This window comes from Scyliorhinus canicula, chromosome 13 (genome assembly GCF_902713615.1).
Source record: "Scyliorhinus canicula chromosome 13, sScyCan1.1, whole genome shotgun sequence".
Lineage (NCBI taxonomy): Eukaryota > Metazoa > Chordata > Chondrichthyes > Carcharhiniformes > Scyliorhinidae > Scyliorhinus > Scyliorhinus canicula.
Window position 1 is genome coordinate 26,979,767 of NC_052158.1, and position 20,513 is coordinate 27,000,279.

The 20,513-nt window shown below is 46.3% G+C and overlaps 1 protein-coding gene across 1 annotated transcript in view; it reads right to left on the bottom strand.

Moving 5' to 3' along the window:
• Positions 1-20,513, bottom strand: part of gtf2h4 (general transcription factor IIH, polypeptide 4) — a 109,875-nt gene that overhangs the window by 80,531 nt on the left and 8,831 nt on the right. Inside the window, exon 2 of the mRNA XM_038815322.1 lies at positions 6,848-6,944. Within this exon, the coding sequence (XP_038671250.1) occupies positions 6,848-6,944 (97 nt within the window). The remainder of the gene's footprint in view (positions 1-6,847; positions 6,945-20,513) is intronic.

The following is a 20,513-nucleotide window of genomic DNA, read 5'->3' on the forward strand; positions in this document are numbered from 1 at the left end:
AAGCTGCCAGATCACCTCTTGAGTGACGCTCTTCATTATCACCTCAAACTGCTGACACAGCCAGCGACAGACATGCGCCACTAATAGCTCACCCCTGGTGTTATACTGCTTCAAAGGACACAATCTATCATGTTGCAGCTGGGTGTCACGTCACTGTTTTAATGAGACGCTCATTGAAATTTCACCCTCCCACGACCAAGATCTCAGTGGGTCATAGAATTTACAGTGCAGAAGGAGGCCATTAGGCCCATCGAGTCTGCACCGGCCCTTGGAAAGAGCGCCCTACCTAAGCCCACACCTCGACCTCATCCCCGTAACCCAGCAACCCCACCTAACGTTTTTGGTCAATTTAGCATGGCCAATCCACCTCACCTGCACATCGTTGGACTTGTGGGAGAAAACCGGAGCACCCGGAGGAAACCCCCGCACACACGGGGGGAAACGTGAGAGACAGTGACCCGAGTCGGGAATTGAACCTGGGACCCTGGAGCTGTGAAGCAACTGTGCTAAATACTGTTCGACCTTCCCGCACCCCCTTCCCACCCCCAGCAGCAGCTTGTGGGTTCTGGAGGTTCAAGGCGGATACAAATCCAACATTAAAGTGAAAACGGTGATGATACCGGAAATTTTACACAAAATACATTTTTTTTTTGAGAAATACAGCACAGAACAGGCCCTTCGGCCCACGATGTTGTGCCGAACTTTTGTCCTAGGTTAATCATAGAATTTTGGACACTAAGGGCAATTTTTCATGGCCAATCCACCCAACCTGCACATCTTTGGACTGTGGGAGGAAACCGGAGCACCCGGAGGAAATCCACGCACACACGGGGAGGATGTGCAGACTCCGCACAGACAGTGACCCAAGTCGAAATCGAACTTGGGACCCTGGAGTTGTGAAGAAATTGTGCTATCCACAATGCTACCATGCTGCCCTTAAGAAGAAGTTAATCTACACTCCATTATTCTACCCTAATCCATGTACCTATACAATAGCCGCTTGAAGGTTCCTAACGTTTCCGACTCAACTACTTCCACAGGCAGTGCATTCCATGCTCCCACTACTCTCTGGGTAAAGAACCTACCTCTGACATCCCCTCTATACCTTCCACCATTTATCTTAAATTTATGTCCCCTTGTAATGGTTTGTTCCACCCGGGGAAAATGTCCCTGACTGTCTACTCTATCTATTCCCCTGATCATCTTATAAACCTCTATCAAGTCATCCCTCATCCTTCTCCGTTCCAATGAGAAAAGGCCTAGCACCCTCAACCTTTCCTCGTATGACCTACTCTCCATTCCAGGCAACATCCTGGTAAATCTCCTTTGCACCTTTTCCAAAGCTGCCACATCCTTCCTAAAATGAGGCGACCAGAACTGCACACCGTACTGCAAATGTGGCCTGACCAAGGTTTTGTACAGCTGCATCATCACCTCACGGCTCTTAAATTCAATCCCTCTGCTAATGAACGCTAGCACACCATAGGCCTTCTTCACAGCTCTATCCACTTGAGTGGCAACTTTCAAAGATCTATGAACATAGACCCCAAGATCTCTCTGCTCCTCCACATTGCCAAGAACCCTACCATTAACCGTATTCCGCATTCATATTTGTCCTTCCAAAATGGACAACCTCACACTTGTCAGGGTTAAACTCCATCTGCCACTTCTCAGCCCAGCTCTGCATCCTATCTATGTCTCTTTGAAGCCGACAACAGCCCTCCTCACTATCCACAACTCCACCAATCTTCGTATCATCTGCAAATTTACTGACCCACCCTTCAACTCCCTCATCCAAGTCGTTAATGAAAATCACAAACAGCAGAGGACCCAGAACTGATCCCTGCGGTACACCACTGATAACTGGGCTCCAGGCTGAATATTTGCCATCCACCACCACTCTCTCTGTCTTCTATCGGTTAGCCAGTTTGTTATCCAACTGGCCAAATTTCCCACTATCCCATGCCTCCTTACTTTCTGCACAAGCCTACAATGGGGAACCTTATCAAATGCCTTACTAAAATCCATGTACACTACATCCATTGCTTTACCTTCATCCACATGCTTGGTCACCTCCTCAAAGAAGTCAATAAGACTTGTAAGGCAAGACCTACCCCTCACAAATCCATGCTGACTATCCCTAATCAAGCAGTTCCTTTCCAGATGCTCAGAAATCCTATCCCTCAGTACCCTTTTCATTACTTTGCCTACCACCGAAGTAAGACTAACTGGCCTGTAATTCCCAGGGTTATCCCTATTCCCTTTTTTGAGCAGGGGCACGACATTCGCCACTCTCCAATCCTCTGGTACCACCCCTGTTGACAGCGAGGACGAAAAGATCATTGCCAATGGCTCTGCAATTTCATTTCTTGCTTCCCATAGAATCCTTGGATATATCCCGTCAGGCCCAGGGGACTTGTCTATCCTCAAGTTTTTCAAAACGCGCAACACATCTTCCTTCCTGACAAGTATCTCCTCGAGCTTATCAGTCTGTTTCACACTGTCCTCTCCAACAATATGGCCCCTCTCGTTTGTAAATACTGAAGAAAAATACTTGTTCAAGACCTCTCCTATCTCTTCAGACTCGATACACAATCTCCCCCTACTGTCCTTGATCGGACCTACCCTCGCTCTAGTCATTCTCATATTTCTCACATATGTGTAAAAGGCCTTGGGGTTTTCCTTGATCCTACCTGCCAAAGATTTTTCATGCCGTCTCTTAGCTCTCCTAATCCCTTTCTTCAGTTCCCTCCTGGCTATCTTGTATCCCTCCAGCGCCCTGTCTGAACCTTGTTTCCTCATCCTTACATAAATCTCCTTCTTCCTCTTAACAAGACATTCAACCTCTCTTGTCAACCATGGTTCCCTCACTCGACCATCTCTTCCCTGCCTGACAGGGACATACGTATCAAGGACACGTAGTATCTGTTCCTTGAACAAGTTCCACATTTCAATTGTGTCCTTCCCTGACAGCCTCTGTTCCCAACTAATGCACTTCAGTTCTTGTCTGACAGCATCGTATTTACCCTTCCCCCAATTGTAAACCCTGCCCTGTTGCACGCACCTATCCCTCTCCATAATTAAAGTGAAAGCACAGAATTGTGGTCACTATCTCCAAAATGCTCCCCCACTAACAAATCTATCACCTGCCCTGGTTCATTACCAAGTACTAAATCCAATATGGCCAACATTTGAAATACTCAGCTAGCGCGGCCGCATCTGTGGAGAGCGAAACAGAGCTGGGGTGTTTCAGTTGAACGTGACTCTTCTCCGGGACTGCAGAACACAACAAAAAAAAACCTGGGCTGGCATTCCCAGAACTGAGGGAGTGCTGCACTGTCGGAGGTGCCTCCTGCAGGCGAGGTATTAAAACCGTGGGCTGGGTGGGCATAAATGGCAATATTGGAATTACTTACTCCTCCACCGACAGGGAGAAATCAGATTATCCCGCCCATAGTCATGCCACTGTTGGTGGGAGCTGGCTGTGCGTAAATCTGGGGAAAGACAGTGGCTGGAATGTCAACAAACTAGAAATCCAGAGGGGACCAGGATAATGCTCTGGGGACAGCAGTTCAAATCCTGCCGTGGGAGCTGGTGGAATTTAAATTCAATGAATAAAATCTGGAATGTGAAGCTGGTCTCAGTAAATGGCAACCATGAAACGATCATTGATTGCCGTGAAAACCCGTCTGGTTCACTAGTTTCCCTTTAGGGAAGACAATCTAACGTCCTTACCCTGTGTGGCCTACACTCTGAAGTGGCTGGGCACGCCCCTCAGTACAAGGGCTGTCAGTGATGGGTCACACATGCTGGCCCAGCTAGAGATACCCACACCCCCCCACGGAAATTTTAAAAACAAATTAAAAACAAATTGGTGACCCACATTATATCGGTGACCCCACTTCGAAATGTCCTTCACTGGGGCAGCCAGTGAGAGCGGCGAGTGCTATGTAAATGCAAGGTCTTTCTTTCATCGTTATTTACTGTGAACGACCTGACCTCGTTGCTCTCCCAAAGGGGCTGAACCATTTCCTGGGGCCCTCAAAGTTCACCCCATCGTGTCACAGAATCTCTACAGTGCAGAAAGAGTCCATTCGGCCCTTCGGGTCTGTACCGGTCTTTGGAAAGAGCAGCCTACTTAAGCTTAAGCCTCCACCCTATCCATCCCCGTAACCCCAGTAACCCCACCTAACCTTTTTGGACAATTTAGGGGCAATTGATCATGGTCAATCCACCTAACCTGCACATCTTTGGACCGTGGGAGGAAACCGGAGCACCCGGAGGAAACCCACGCAGACACGGGGAGAATGTGCAAACTCCACACAGGCAGTGACCCAAGTAAGGAGTGGGCACGCGCATACGCGCACCCCTCCCCCACACGGACTAGGTTTCATCGCTCTCTGGTATGGGAGACAAGGATATGCGGTTCCCATCCAAAGGAATTGAACCTAGGACTGTGAGCTGCGAGGCAACAGTGCTAACCAGTGCCACCCACAATAACCACTGTGCTTGTGAATCTCTGCAACAATCCGCTGGACAGCTAGGCGTGGTTGGACCCAACCTGAACTTTGTTTTTTGGGGGGGGGGGGGCTGATTTCACTCCTTCCCAATCCAGGACGTGGAGGGGCAGAGGAGACAGTGTTGCTGCTCCAATCCCATCAGCCAATCAGCCAACACGGCACAGAGACATCGGAGCACGGAGGAAGTCACTCGGCCCCTCGGGAGCAGGCCGGCTCTCGACAGAGCAACCCAGTAACTCCCACAGAGACCTGCACCCAGCCAGCTTCCCTTTGAAATCACTGATCGATTCTGCTTCCACCACCACCTTCAGAGGCAGCAGGTTGCAGGTCATTCTCACAGGCAAATCCTCCCCCCAAAATCTGTGCCCTCTCATCTTTCTACCATCATTATTTGATGGGAACCGCATATCCTTGTCTACCAGAAGAGAGATGAAACCTAGTCCGTGTGGGGGAGGGGTGTGGGTATGCGCACACCCACTCCTTACTCCGAAACCAGAGGACAGAACTGAGAACGTGGCAGCCAAGACTCGAATCCCTGCGCAAACTGATTGATCGAAGTAGCTCGGAGAACAAGCCCCGTGAGTGCGAACTAGTTGATGTTCTTTGAGAGTCATAATTTTTCTCCAGCTAGGTTAATTAGCTCATCTCCTGAAGGCACAGAGGTGAGCTTGTTTATCACCGTCAATGAACGAAGCACCCGTGACCCATTGACATTCAATTGGACGCAGTAATGCACATCCATAACTGAAACCTGCCATTCAACATCCCTCCCCTGGCTTGCTGACCTTGCCAATATCGCTCCCTCACACATTCGCCGACTGACAAGAGGCCTACGAAGCTGGTTGAAACCATTCTCCTGTGCTGCACCCACCTCCATGACGAACGATTCAACCCAACTCACCCCCTCGCATCCCAAATGGAGTACCCTTACGGAGGAAGATAGGCCAGCAGAGATGTCCTTTGAGTCAAGGAATGGACAAATGGGGGGGGGGGGGGGGGGGGGGGGGGGGGGAGTCACTAATCAGGTTCTGCCGGCGAGACTGGTCCCTGCTAAACGGGATCAGGACAGGGCCGAGGCCCCCGTCGAGCCAAGCTCCGCCGCTGGGGGAGGGGGTGGAACTTAGTACAAATGCCCTTGTGCACTTGTGGAAAGACACAAGCAATGCTGCACGTTACCGAGGAGTGTCCCTTCTGGGGACTAATCACCTTAAACGCAGCAAAACGAGGCGGCTAGCGCTCAGCCTCGGGGATTTGCCACCTGCTGGGGATTGAATCTTCTCGCCCAACAATTGTTCAATACTCTCACCACCTGCACCCACCCCCTGTGCTTAACCCCTGACCAGCAAGATATGCAGGCGTCGATTAGAGCACCCAAATCGTGGCCACGGAAATGCACAGCTACTGCAGGGAAGGGAAGCATCAACGATAAATCCTGCGAGGACCAACACTTTCTCCAATATCGTTTCAATCCAACTTATTGGCCCACCTTTTTTTACATTATTGATTCGCCGGCCGCCAGTGCCGTTGGCAAATCCAGTGCTCACTGCCAATCTAGAGATGCCCTCCAAAGACGGCAGTGGGAGCGAGTAGAAGTTTCAAGTCATTGGGGAGTCTCGAGGCCAAATCTGAGGGCGGTCAAAAATCGGCCAAGGAATATTTTCCTTTTTCGTTCATGGGGCGTGGGGGTGTTGCTGGCTGGGTCACCATTATTGCCCCATCCCTGAGGACATCGCTGTGGGTCTGGAGTCACATGTCAGCCAGACCGGGTCAGGACGGCAGATTTCCTTCTGTGGGGCATCAGTGAACCAGATGGGTTTTTACGACAATCGGCAACGGTTTCATGGTCATCACTGGACTTTTAATCCCAGATTTATATTGAATTCAAATTGCACCATCTGCCAGAGTGGGATTCGATCCCAGGTCCCGGGGAGTCAGGATTACTAATCCAGTGACAACACCACAGCCTCCCCACGTATGAATTGGGAGAATTATTAAATGGCTCCGAAGATGCGGATCATAAATATTAATACAAAGTAATTTGCAGAAGGGTTATAAATAAACACTGAGGGAACAAAAGAAGCCGACATCAGAAACAAGAATGAGGCATTTGACGGAAAAGGGAAGATAAATTGGAACAAGCTACAAAGCAGGCTGGTCTCATTGACGCTCCACTCACAGCTGGATGCCAAGATGGAAGTGTTCAAGTAAAAAAAGTTGGGGCTTTGATGCAATCAGTGCTCTTTTATCCTCCCACGCTCTAATCCCGCATTCACAACACACTGTGTTGACCAAAAATGTACAGCTAAGCCAAGATGACTCCAACCCACCTCCCAACGCTCCATAGCATACTTGTCCAAGGAGGGAATGTCCCGGGCGTGTTTATCAGGTCCCAGTTGGCTGGTGTCATCTGCCCAGGGTTTGCCCCTGTGGGGAAAAGGGCACATTAGTAGGTGGAATCATCACAGCTCCTGATCACTCCGTAATAACACACACACACATCACAGCTCCTGATCACTCAGTAATAACACACACATCACAGCTCCTGATCACTCAGTAATAACACACACACACATCACAGCTCCTGATCACTCCGTAATAACACACACACACATCACAGCTCCTGATCACTCAGTAATAACACACACACACATCACAGCTCCTGATCGCTCAGTAATAACACACACATCACAGCTCCTGATCGCTCAGTAATAACACACACACATATCACAGCTCCTGATCACTCAGTAATAACACACACACACATCACAGCTCCTGATCGCTCAGTAATAACACACACACATCACAGCTCCTGATCACTCAGTAATAACACACACATCACAGCTCCTGATCACTCAGTAATAACACACACACACATCACAGCTCCTGATCACTCCGTAATAACACACACACATCACAGCTCCTGATCACTCAGTAATAACACACACATCACAGCTCCTGATCACTCAGTAATAACACACACACACATCACAGCTCCTGATCACTCAGTAATAACACACACACACATCACAGCTCCTGATCGCTCAGTAATAACACACACACATCACAGCTCCTGATCACTCAGTAATAACACACACATCACAGCTCCTGATCACTCAGTAATAACACACACACACATCACAGCTCCTGATCACTCCGTAATAACACACACACATCACAGCTCCTGATCGCTCAGTAATAACACACACACACATCACAGCTCCTGATCACTCAGTAATAACACACACATAACAGGAATAACAGCAAACGGGATTATTATTTAAACGATAAAATATTAAAGCATGCCGCTGTTCAGAGAGACTTGGGTGTGCTAGTGCATGAGTCACAGAAGGTTGGTTTACAAGTGCAACAGGTGATTAAGAAGGCAAATGGAATTTTGTCCTTCATTGCTAGAGGGATGGAGTTTAAGACTAGGGAGGTTATGTTGCAATTGTATAAGGTGTTAGTGCGGCCACACCTGGAGTATTGTGTTCAGTTTTGGTCTCCTTACTTGAGAAAGGACGTACTGGCGCTGGAGGGTGTGCAGAGGAGATTCACTAGGTTAATCCCAGAGCTGAAGGGGTTGGATTATGAGGAGAGGTTGAGTAGACTGGGACTGTACTCGTTGGAATTTAGAAGGATGAGGGGGGATCTTATAGAAACATTTAAAATTATGAAGGGAATAGATAGGATAGATGCGGGCAGGTTGTTTCAACTGGCGGGTGACAGCAGAACTAGGGGGCATAGCCTCAAAATTAGGGGAAGTAGATTTAGAACTGAGTTTAGGAGGAACTTCTTCACCCAAAGGGTTGTGAATCTATGGAATTCCTTGCCCAGTGAAGCAGTTGAGGCTCCTTCATTACATGTTTTTAAGGTAAAGATAGATAGTTTTTTGAAGAATAAAGGGATTAAGGGTTATGGTGTTCGGGCCGGAAAGTGGAGCTGAGTCCACAAAAGATCAGCCATGATCTAATTGAATGGCGGAGCAGGCTCGAGGGGCCAGATGGCCTACTCCTGCTCCTAGTTATTTTGTTCTTATGTTCTTATCACAGCTCCTGATCGCTCAGTAATAACACACACATCACAGCTCCTGATCACTCAGTAATAACACACACATCACAGCTCCTGATCACTCAGTAATAACACACACATCACAGCTCCTGATCACTCAGTAATAACACACACATCACAGCCCCTGATCACTCAGTAATAACACACACATCACAGCTCCTGATCGCTCAGTAATAACACACACACATATCACAGCTCCTGATCGCTCAGTAATAACACACACATCACAGCTCCTGATCGCTCAGTAATAACACACACACATCACAGCTCCTGATCACTCAGTAATAACACACACACACATCACAGCTCCTGATCGCTCAGTAATAACACACACATCACAGCTCCTGATCGCTCAGTAATAACACACACATCACAGCTCCTGATCACTCAGTAATAACACACACACACATCACAGCTCCTGATCGCTCAGTAATAACACACACATCACAGCTCCTGATCGCTCAGTAATAACACACACACACATCACAGCTCCTGATCGCTCAGTAATAACACACACACACATCACAGCTCCTGATCACTCAGTAATAACACACACATCACAGCTCCTGATCGCTCAGTAATAACACACACACACATCACAGCTCCTGATCACTCAGTAATAACACACACATCACAGCTCCTGATCACTCAGTAATAACACACATATCACAGCTCCTGATCGCTCAGTAATAACACACACATCACAGCTCCTGATCACTCAGTAATAACACACATATCACAGCTCCTGATCGCTCAGTAATAACACACACACATCACAGCTCCTGATCACTCAGTAATAACACACACACACATCACTCAGTAATAACACACACACACATCACAGCTCCTGATCGCTCAGTAATAACACACACACACATCACAGCTCCTGATCGCTCAGTAATAACACACACATCACAGCTCCTGATCACTCAGTAATAACACACACATCACAGCTCCTGATCACTCAGTAATAACACACACATCACAGCTCCTGATCACTCAGTAATAACACACACACATCACAGCTCCTGATCGCTCAGTAATAACACACACATCACAGCTCCTGATCGCTCAGTAATAACACACACACACATCACAGCTCCTGATCACTCAGTAATAACACACACATCACAGCTCCTGATCACTCAGTAATAACACACACACACATCACAGCTCCTGATCACTCAGTAATAACACACAACATCACAGCTCCTGATCCGCTCAGTAATAACACACACACACATCACAGCTCCTGATCAGCTCAGTAATAACACACACATCACAGCTCCTGATCACCTCAGTAATAACAACACACATCACAGCTCCTGATCACTCAGTAATAACACACACATCACAGCTCCTGATCACTCAGTAATAACACACACATCACAGCTCCTGATCGCTCAGTAATAACACACACACATCACAGCTCCTGATCGCTCAGTAATAACACACACACACATCACAGCTCCTGATCACTCAGTAATAACACAGACATCACAGCTCCTGATCGCTCAGTAATAACACACACACACATCACAGCTCCTGATCACTCAGTAATAACACACACACACATCACAGCTCCTGATCGCTCAGTAATAACACACACACACATCACAGCTCCTGATCACTCAGTAATAACACACACACACATCACAGCTCCTGATCACTCAGTAATAACACACACACACATCACAGCTCCTGATCACTCAGTAATAACACACACACACATCACAGCTCCTGATCACTCAGTAATAACACACACACATCACAGCTCCTGATCACTCAGTAATAACACAGACATCACAGCTCCTGATCGCTCAGTAATAACACATACACACATCACAGCTCCTGATCACTCAGTAATAACACACACACACATCACAGCTCCTGATCACTCAGTAATAACACAGACATCACAGCTCCTGATCGCTCAGTAATAACACACACACATCACAGCTCCTGATCACTCAGTAATAACACACACACACATCACAGCTCCTGATCGCTCAGTAATAACACACACATCACAGCTCCTGATCACTCAGTAATAACACACACACACATCACAGCTCCTGATCACTCAGTAATAACACACACACACATCACAGCTCCTGATCGCTCAGTAATAACACACACAATCACAGCTCCTGATCATCAGTAATAACACACACACACACATCACAGCTCCTGATCACTCAGTAATAACACACACACATCACAGCTCCTGATCGCTCAGTAATAACACACACATCACAGCTCCTGATCACTCAGTAATAACACACACACACATCACAGCTCCTGATCGCTCAGTAATAACACACACACACATCACAGCTCCTGATCGCTCAGTAATAACACACACACACATCACAGCTCCTGATCACTCAGTAATAACACACACACACATCACAGCTCCTGATCGCTCAGTAATAACACACACACACATCACAGCTCCTGATCGCTCAGTAATAACACACACACACATCACAGCTCCTGATCACTCAGTAATAACACACACACACATCACAGCTCCTGATCGCTCAGTAATAACACACACACACATCACAGCTCCTGATCGCTCAGTAATAACACACACACACAATCACAGCTCCTGATCGCTCAGTAATAACACACACATCACAGCTCCTGATCACTCAGTAATAACACACCACACATCACAGCTCCTGCATCACTCAGTAATAAACACACCACATCACAGATCCTGATCACTCAGTAATAACACACACACACATCACAGCTCCTGATCGCTCAGTAATAACACACACACACATCACAGCTCCTGATCGCTCAGTAATAACACACACATCACAGCTCCTGATCGCTCAGTAATAACACACACACACATCACAGCTCCTGATCACTCAGTAATAACACACACACACATCACCGCTCCTGATCACTCAGTAATAACACACACATCACAGCTCCTGATCACTCAGTAATAACACACACACACATCACAGCTCCTGATCACTCAGTAATAACACACACACACATCACAGCTCCTGATCGCTCAGTAATAACAAACACATCACAGCTCCTGATCGCTCAGTAATAACACACACATCACAGCTCCTGATCACTCAGTAATAACACACACATCACAGCTCCTGATCGCTCAGTAATAACACACACACACATCACAGCTCCTGATCGCTTAGTAATAACACACACATCACAGCTCGTGCTCGCTCAGTAATAACACACACACATCACAGCTCCTGATCGCTCAGTAATAACACACACATCACAGCTCCTGATCGCTCAGTAATAACACACACATCACAGCTCCTGATCGCTCAGTAATAACACACACACACATCACAGCTCCTGATCGCTTAGTAATAACACACACATCACAGCTCGTGCTCGCTCAGTAATAACACACACACATCACAGCTCCTGATCGCTCAGTAATAACACACACATCACAGCTCCTGATCGCTCAGTAATAACACACACACACATCACAGCTCCTGATCACTCAGTAATAACACACACACATCACAGCTCCTGAACACTCAGTAATAACACACACACACATCACAGCTCCTGATCACTCAGTAATAACACACACACATCACAGCTCCTGATCACTCAGTAATAACACACACACACATCACAGCTCCTGATCACTCAGTAATAACACACACATCACAGCTCCTGATCGCTCAGTAATAACACACACACACATCACAGCTCCTGATCGCTCAGTAATAACACACACATCACAGCTCCTGATCGCTCAGTAATAACACACACATCACAGCTCCTGATCGCTCAGTAATAACACACACACACATCACAGCTCCTGATCGCTCAGTAATAACACACACATCACAGCTCCTGATCACTCAGTAATAACACACACACATCACAGCTCCTGATCGCTCAGTAATAACACACACACATCACAGCTCCTGATCACTCAGTAATAACACACACACACATCACAGCTCCTGATCACTCAGTAATAACACACACACATCACAGCTCCTGATCACTCAGTAATAACACACACACATCACAGCTCCTGATCGCTCAGTAATAACACACACACATCACAGCTCCTGATCACTCAGTAATAACACACACACATCACAGCTCCTGATCACTCAGTAATAACACACACATCACAGCTCCTGATCACTCAGTAATAACACACACATCACAGCTCCTGATCACTCAGTAATAACACACACACACATCACAGCTCCTGATCGCTCAGTAATAACACACACATCACAGCTCCTGATCACTCAGTAATAACACACACATCACAGCTCCTGATCACTCAGTAATAACACACACACATCACAGCTCCTGATCGCTCAGTAATAACACACACACATCACAGCTCCTGATCACTCAGTAATAACACACACACATCACAGCTCCTGATCGCTCAGTAATAACACACACACATCACAGCTCCTGATCGCTCAGTAATAACACACACACATCACAGCTCCTGATCGCTCAGTAATAACACACACACATCACAGCTCCTGATCGCTCAGTAATAACACACACACATCACAGCTCCTGATCACTCAGTAATAACACACACATCACAGCTCCTGATCACTCAGTAATAACACACACATCACAGCTCCTGATCACCCAGTAATAACACACACACACATCACAGCTCCTGATCGCTCAGTAATAACACACACATCACAGCTCCTGATCGCTCAGTAATAACACACACACATCACAGCTCCTGATCACTCAGTAATAACACACACACACATCACAGCTCCTGATCGCTCAGTAATAACACACACATCACAGCTCCTGATCGCTCAGTAATAACACACACACATCACAGCTCCTGATCGCTCAGTAATAACACACACACATCACAGCTCCTGATCACTCAGTAATAACACACATATCACAGCTCCTGATTACTCAGTAATAACACACACACACATCACAGCTCCTGATCGCTCAGTAATAACACACACACACATCACAGCTCCTGATCACTCAGTAATAACACACACACATCACAGCTCCTGATCACTCAGTAATAACACACACATCACAGCTCCTGATCACTCAGTAATAACACACACACACATCACAGCTCCTGATCGCTCAGTAATAACACACACACACATCACAGCTCCTGATCACTCAGTAATAACACACACATCACAGCTCCTGATCACTCAGTAATAACACACACATCACAGCTCCTGCTCACTCAGTAATAACACACACACATCACAGCTCCTGATCACTCAGTAATAACACACACACAATCACAGCTCCTGATCACTCAGTAATAACACACACACACATCACAGCTCCTGATCGCTCAGTAATAACACAACACATCACAGCTCCTGATCGCTCAGTAATAACACACACACATCACAGCTCCTGATCGCTCAGTAATAACACACACACATCACAGCTCCTGATCACTCAGTAATAACACACACACATCACAGCTCCTGATCACTCAGTAATAACACACACATCACAGCTCCTGATCGCTCAGTAATAACACACACACACATCACAGCTCCTGATCACTCAGTAATAACACACACACATATCACAGCTCCTGATCGCTCAGTAATAACACACATCACAGCTCCTGATCGCTCAGTAATAACACACACATCACAGCTCCTGATCACTCAGTAATAACACACACACATCACAGCTCCTGATCGCTCAGTAATAACACACACACACATATCACAGCTCCTGATCGCTCAGTAATAACACACATCACAGCTCCTGATCGCTCAGTAATAACACACACATCACAGCTCCTGATCACTCAGTAATAACACACACACATCACAGCTCCTGATCACTCAGTAATAACACACACACACATCACAGCTCCTGATCACTCAGTAATAACACACACATCACAGCTCCTGATCACTCAGTAATAACACACACATCACAGCTCCTGATCGCTCAGTAATAACACACACATCACAGCTCCTGATCGCTCAGTAATAACACACACACACACATCACAGCTCCTGATCACTCAGTAATAACACACACACACATCACAGCTCCTGATCACTCAGTAATAACACACACATCACAGCTCCTGATCGCTCAGTAATAACACACACATCACAGCTCCTGATCGCTCAGTAATAACACACACATCACAGCTCCTGATCACTCAGTAATAACACACACACACATCACAGCTCCTGATCACTCAGTAATAACACACACACACATATCACAGCTCCTGATCACTCAGTAATAACACACACACACATCACAGCTCCTGATCGCTCAGTAATAACACACACACACATCACAGCTCCTGATCGCTCAGTAATAACACACACATCACAGCTCCTGATCGCTCAGTAATAACACACACACACATCACAGCTCCTGATCACTCAGTAATAACACACACACACATCACAGCTCCTGATCGCTCAGTAATAACACACACACACATCACAGCTCCTGATCACTCAGTAATAACACACACACACATCACAGCTCCTGATCACTCAGTAATAACACACACACATCACAGCTCCTGATCGCTCAGTAATAACACACACATCACAGCTCCTGATCGCTCAGTAATAACACACACACACATCACAGCTCCTGATCACTCAGTAATAACACACACACATCACAGCTCCTGATCACTCAGTAATAACACACACACACATCACAGCTCCTGATCGCTCAGTAATAACACACACATCACAGCTCCTGATCGCTCAGTAATAACACACACACATCACAGCTCCTGATCACTCAGTAATAACACACACACACATCACAGCTCCTGATCACTCAGTAATAACACACACATCACAGCTCCTGATCGCTCAGTAATAACACACACATCACAGCTCCTGATCACTCAGTAATAACACACACACATCACAGCTCCTGATCACTCAGTAATAACACACACACACATCACAGCTCCTGATCGCTCAGTAATAACACACACACATCACAGCTCCTGATCACTCAGTAATAACACACACACATCACAGCTCCTGATCACTCAGTAATAACACACACACACATCACAGCTCCTGATCACTCAGTAATAACACACACATCACAGCTCCTGATCGCTCAGTAATAACACACACACACATCACAGCTCCTGATCGCTCAGTAATAACACACACACACATCACAGCTCCTGATCGCTCAGTAATAACACACACACACATCACAGCTCCTGATCACTCAGTAATAACACACACACATCACAGCTCCTGATCGCTCAGTAATAACACACACACACATCACAGCTCCTGATCGCTCAGTAATAACACACACACACATCACAGCTCCTGATCGCTCAGTAATAACACACACACACATCACAGCTCCTGATCACTCAGTAATAACACACACACACATCACAGCTCCTGATCGCTCAGTAATAACACACACACACATCACAGCTCCTGATCGCTCAGTAATAACACACACACACATCACAGCTCCTGATCGCTCAGTAATAACACACACATCACAGCTCCTGATCGCTCAGTAATAACACACACACACATCACAGCTCCTGATCGCTCAGTAATAACACACACACACATCACAGCTCCTGATCGCTCAGTAATAACACACACACACATCACAGCTCCTGATCGCTCAGTAATAACACACACACACATCACAGCTCCTGATCGCTCAGTAATAACACACACACACATCACAGCTCCTGATCACTCAGTAATAACACACACATCACAGCTCCTGATCACTCAGTAATAACACACACACATCACAGCTCCTGATCGCTCAGTAATAACACACACACATCACAGCTCCTGATCACTCAGTAATAACACACACATCACAGCTCCTGATCGCTCAGTAATAACACACATCACAGCTCCTGATCGCTCAGTAATAACACACACACATCACAGCTCCTGATCACTCAGTAATAACACACACATCACAGCTCCTGATCGCTCAGTAATAACACACACACACATCACAGCTCCTGATCACTCAGTAATAACACACACATCACAGCTCCTGATCGCTCAGTAATAACACACACACACATCACAGCTCCTGATCACTCAGTAATAACACACACATCACAGCTCCTGATCACTCAGTAATAACACACACATCACATCACAGCTCCTGATCGCTCAGTAATAACACACACACACATCACAGCTCCTGATCGCTCAGTAATACACACACACATCACAGCTCCTGATCGCTCAGTAATAACACACACATCACAGCGCCTGATCACTCAGAACACACACACACATCACAGCTCCTGATCGCTCAGTAATAACACACACACACATCACAGCTCCTGATCACTCAGTAATACCACACACACATCACAGCTCCTGATCACTCAGTAATCACACACACATCACAGCTCCTGATCACTCAGTAATAACACACACACATCACAGCTCCTGATCGCTCAGTATAACACACACACATCACAGCTCCTGATCGCTCAGTAATAACACACACACACTCACAGCTCCTGATCGCATCAGTAATAACACACACACATCACAGCTCCTGAATCAGCTCAGTAATAACACACACACACATCACAGCTCCTGATCGCTCAGTAATACACACACACATCACAGCTCCTGATCGCTCAGTAATAACACACACACACATCACAGCTCCTGATCACTCAGTAATAACACACACATCACAGCTCCTGATCGCTCAGTAATAACACACACACATCACAGCTCCTGATCACTCAGTAATAACACACACACATCACAGCTCCTGATCGCTCAGTAATAACACACACACACATCACAGCTCCTGATCGCTCAGTAATAACACACACACACATCACAGCTCCTGATCGACTCAGTAATAACACACACACATCAACAGCTCCTGATCACTCAGTAATAACACACACACACATCACAGCTCCTGATCGCTCAGTAATAACACACACACATCACAGCTCCTGATCACTCAGTAATAACACACACACATCACAGCTCCTGATCGCTCAGTAATAACACACACACATCACAGCTCCTGATCACTCAGTAATAACACACACACATCACAGCTCCTGATCGCTCAGTAATAACACACACACACATCACAGCTCCTGATCACTCAGTAATAACACACACACACATCACAGCTCCTGATCGCTCAGTAATAACACACACATCACAGCTCCTGATCACTCAGTAATAACACACACACACATCACAGCTCCTGATCACTCTCAGTAATAACAACACACATCACAGCTCCTGATCGCTCAGTAATAACACACACACCATCACAGCTCCGGATCGACTCAGTAATAACACACACACATCACACCTCCTGATCACTCAGCAATAACCACCACACACAGCACAGCTCCTGATCGCTCAGTAATAACAACACACACATCACAGCTCCTGATCACTCAGTAATAACACACACAATCACAGCTCCTGATCCGCTCAGTAATAACACACCACCATCACGCTCCTGATCAGCTCAGTAATAACACACACCAGTCACAGCTCCTGATCACTCAGTAATAACACACACATCACAGCTCCTGATCACTCAGAATAACACACCCACATCACAGCTCCTGATCGCTCAGTAATAACACACACACATCACAGCTCCTGATCACTCAGTAATAACACACACATCACAGCTCCTGATCGCTCAGTAATAACACACACACACATCACAGCTCCTGATCGCTCAGTAATAACACACACACACATCACAGCTCCTGATCGCTCAGTAATAACACACACATCACAGCTCCTGATCGCTCAGTAATAACACACACACATCACAGCTCCTGATCGCTCAGTAATAACACACACATCACAGCTCCTGATCGCTCAGTAATAACACACACACATCACAGCTCCTGATCGCTCAGTAATAACACACACATCACAGCTCCTGATCACTCAGTAATAACACACACATCACAGCTCCTGATCACTCAGTAATAACACACACACATCACAGCTCCTGATCGCTCAGTAATAACACACACACACATCACAGCTCCTGGTCGCTCAGTAATAACACACACATCACAGCTCCTGATCGCTCAGTAATAACAACACACATCACAGCTCCTGATCACTCAGTAATAACACACAGACACATCACAGCTCCTGATCGCTCAGTAATAACACACACATCACAGCTCCTGATCGCTCAGTAATAACACACACACACATCACAGCTCCTGATCGCTCAGTAATAACACACACACACATCACAGCTCCTGATCGCTCAGTAATAACACACACACATCACAGCTCCTGATCACTCAGTAATAACACACACACACATCACAGCTCCTGATCACTCAGTAATAACACACACACACATCACAGCTCCTGATCGCTCAGTAATAACACACACACACATCACAGCTCCTGATCGCTCAGTAATAACACACACACATCACAGCCCCTGATCACTCAGTAATAACACACACACACATCACAGCTCCTGATCGCTCAGTAATAACACACACACACATCACAGCTCCTGATCGCTCAGTAATAACAAACACATCACAGCTCCTGATCACTCAGTAATAACACACACACACATCACAGCTCCTGATCGCTCAGTAATAACACACACACACATCACAGCTCCTGATCGCTCAGTAATAACACACACATCACAGCTCCTGATCGCTCAGTAATAACACACACACACATCACAGCTCCTGATCGCTCAGTAATAACAACACACATCACAGCTCCTGATCACTCAGTAATAACACACACACACATCACAGCTCCTGATCGCTCAGTAATAACAAACGCATCACAGCTCCTGATCGCTCAGTAATAACAAACACATCACAGCTCCTGATCACTCAGTAATAACACACACACATCACAGCTCCTGATCACTCAGTAATAACACACACACACATCACAGCTCCTGATCGCTCAGTAATAACAAACACATCACAGCTCCTGATCGCTCAGTAATAACACACACACACATCACAGCTCCTGATCGCTCAGTAATAACAAACACATCACAGCTCCTGATCACTCAGTAATAACACACACATCACAGCTCCTGATCGCTCAGTAATAACAAACGCATCACAGCTCCTGATCGCTCAGTAATAACAAACACATCACAGCTCCTGATCACTCAGTAATAACACACACACATCACAGTTCCTGATCACTCAGTAATAACACACACATCACAGCTCCTGATCACTCAGTAATAACACACACATCACAGCTCCTGATCGCTCAGTAATAACAAACACATCACAGCTCCTGATCACTCAGTAATAACACACACATCACAGCTCCTGATCGCTCAGTAATAACAAACACATCACAGCTCCTGATCACTCAGTAATAACACACACACATCACAGCTCCTGATCGCTCAGTAATAACAAACACATCACAGCTCCTGATCACTCAGTAATAACACACACAGACATCACAGCTCCTGATCACTCAGTAATAACACACACATAACAGCTCCTGATCGCTCAGTAATAACAAACACATCACAGCTCCTGATCGCTCAGTAATAACAAACACATCACAGCTCCTGATCACTCAGTAATAACACACACACACATCACAGCTCCTGATCACTCAGTAATAACACACACATCACAGCTCCTGATCACTCAGTAATAACACACACATCACAGCTCCTGATCACTCAGTAACAACACACACACACATCACTGCTCCTGATCGCTCAGTAATAACACACACATCACAGCTCCTGATCACTCAGTAATAACACACACATCACAGCTCCTGATCACTCAGTAACAACACACACACACATCACAGCTCCTGATCGCTCAGTAATAACACACACACACACATCACAGCTCCTGAT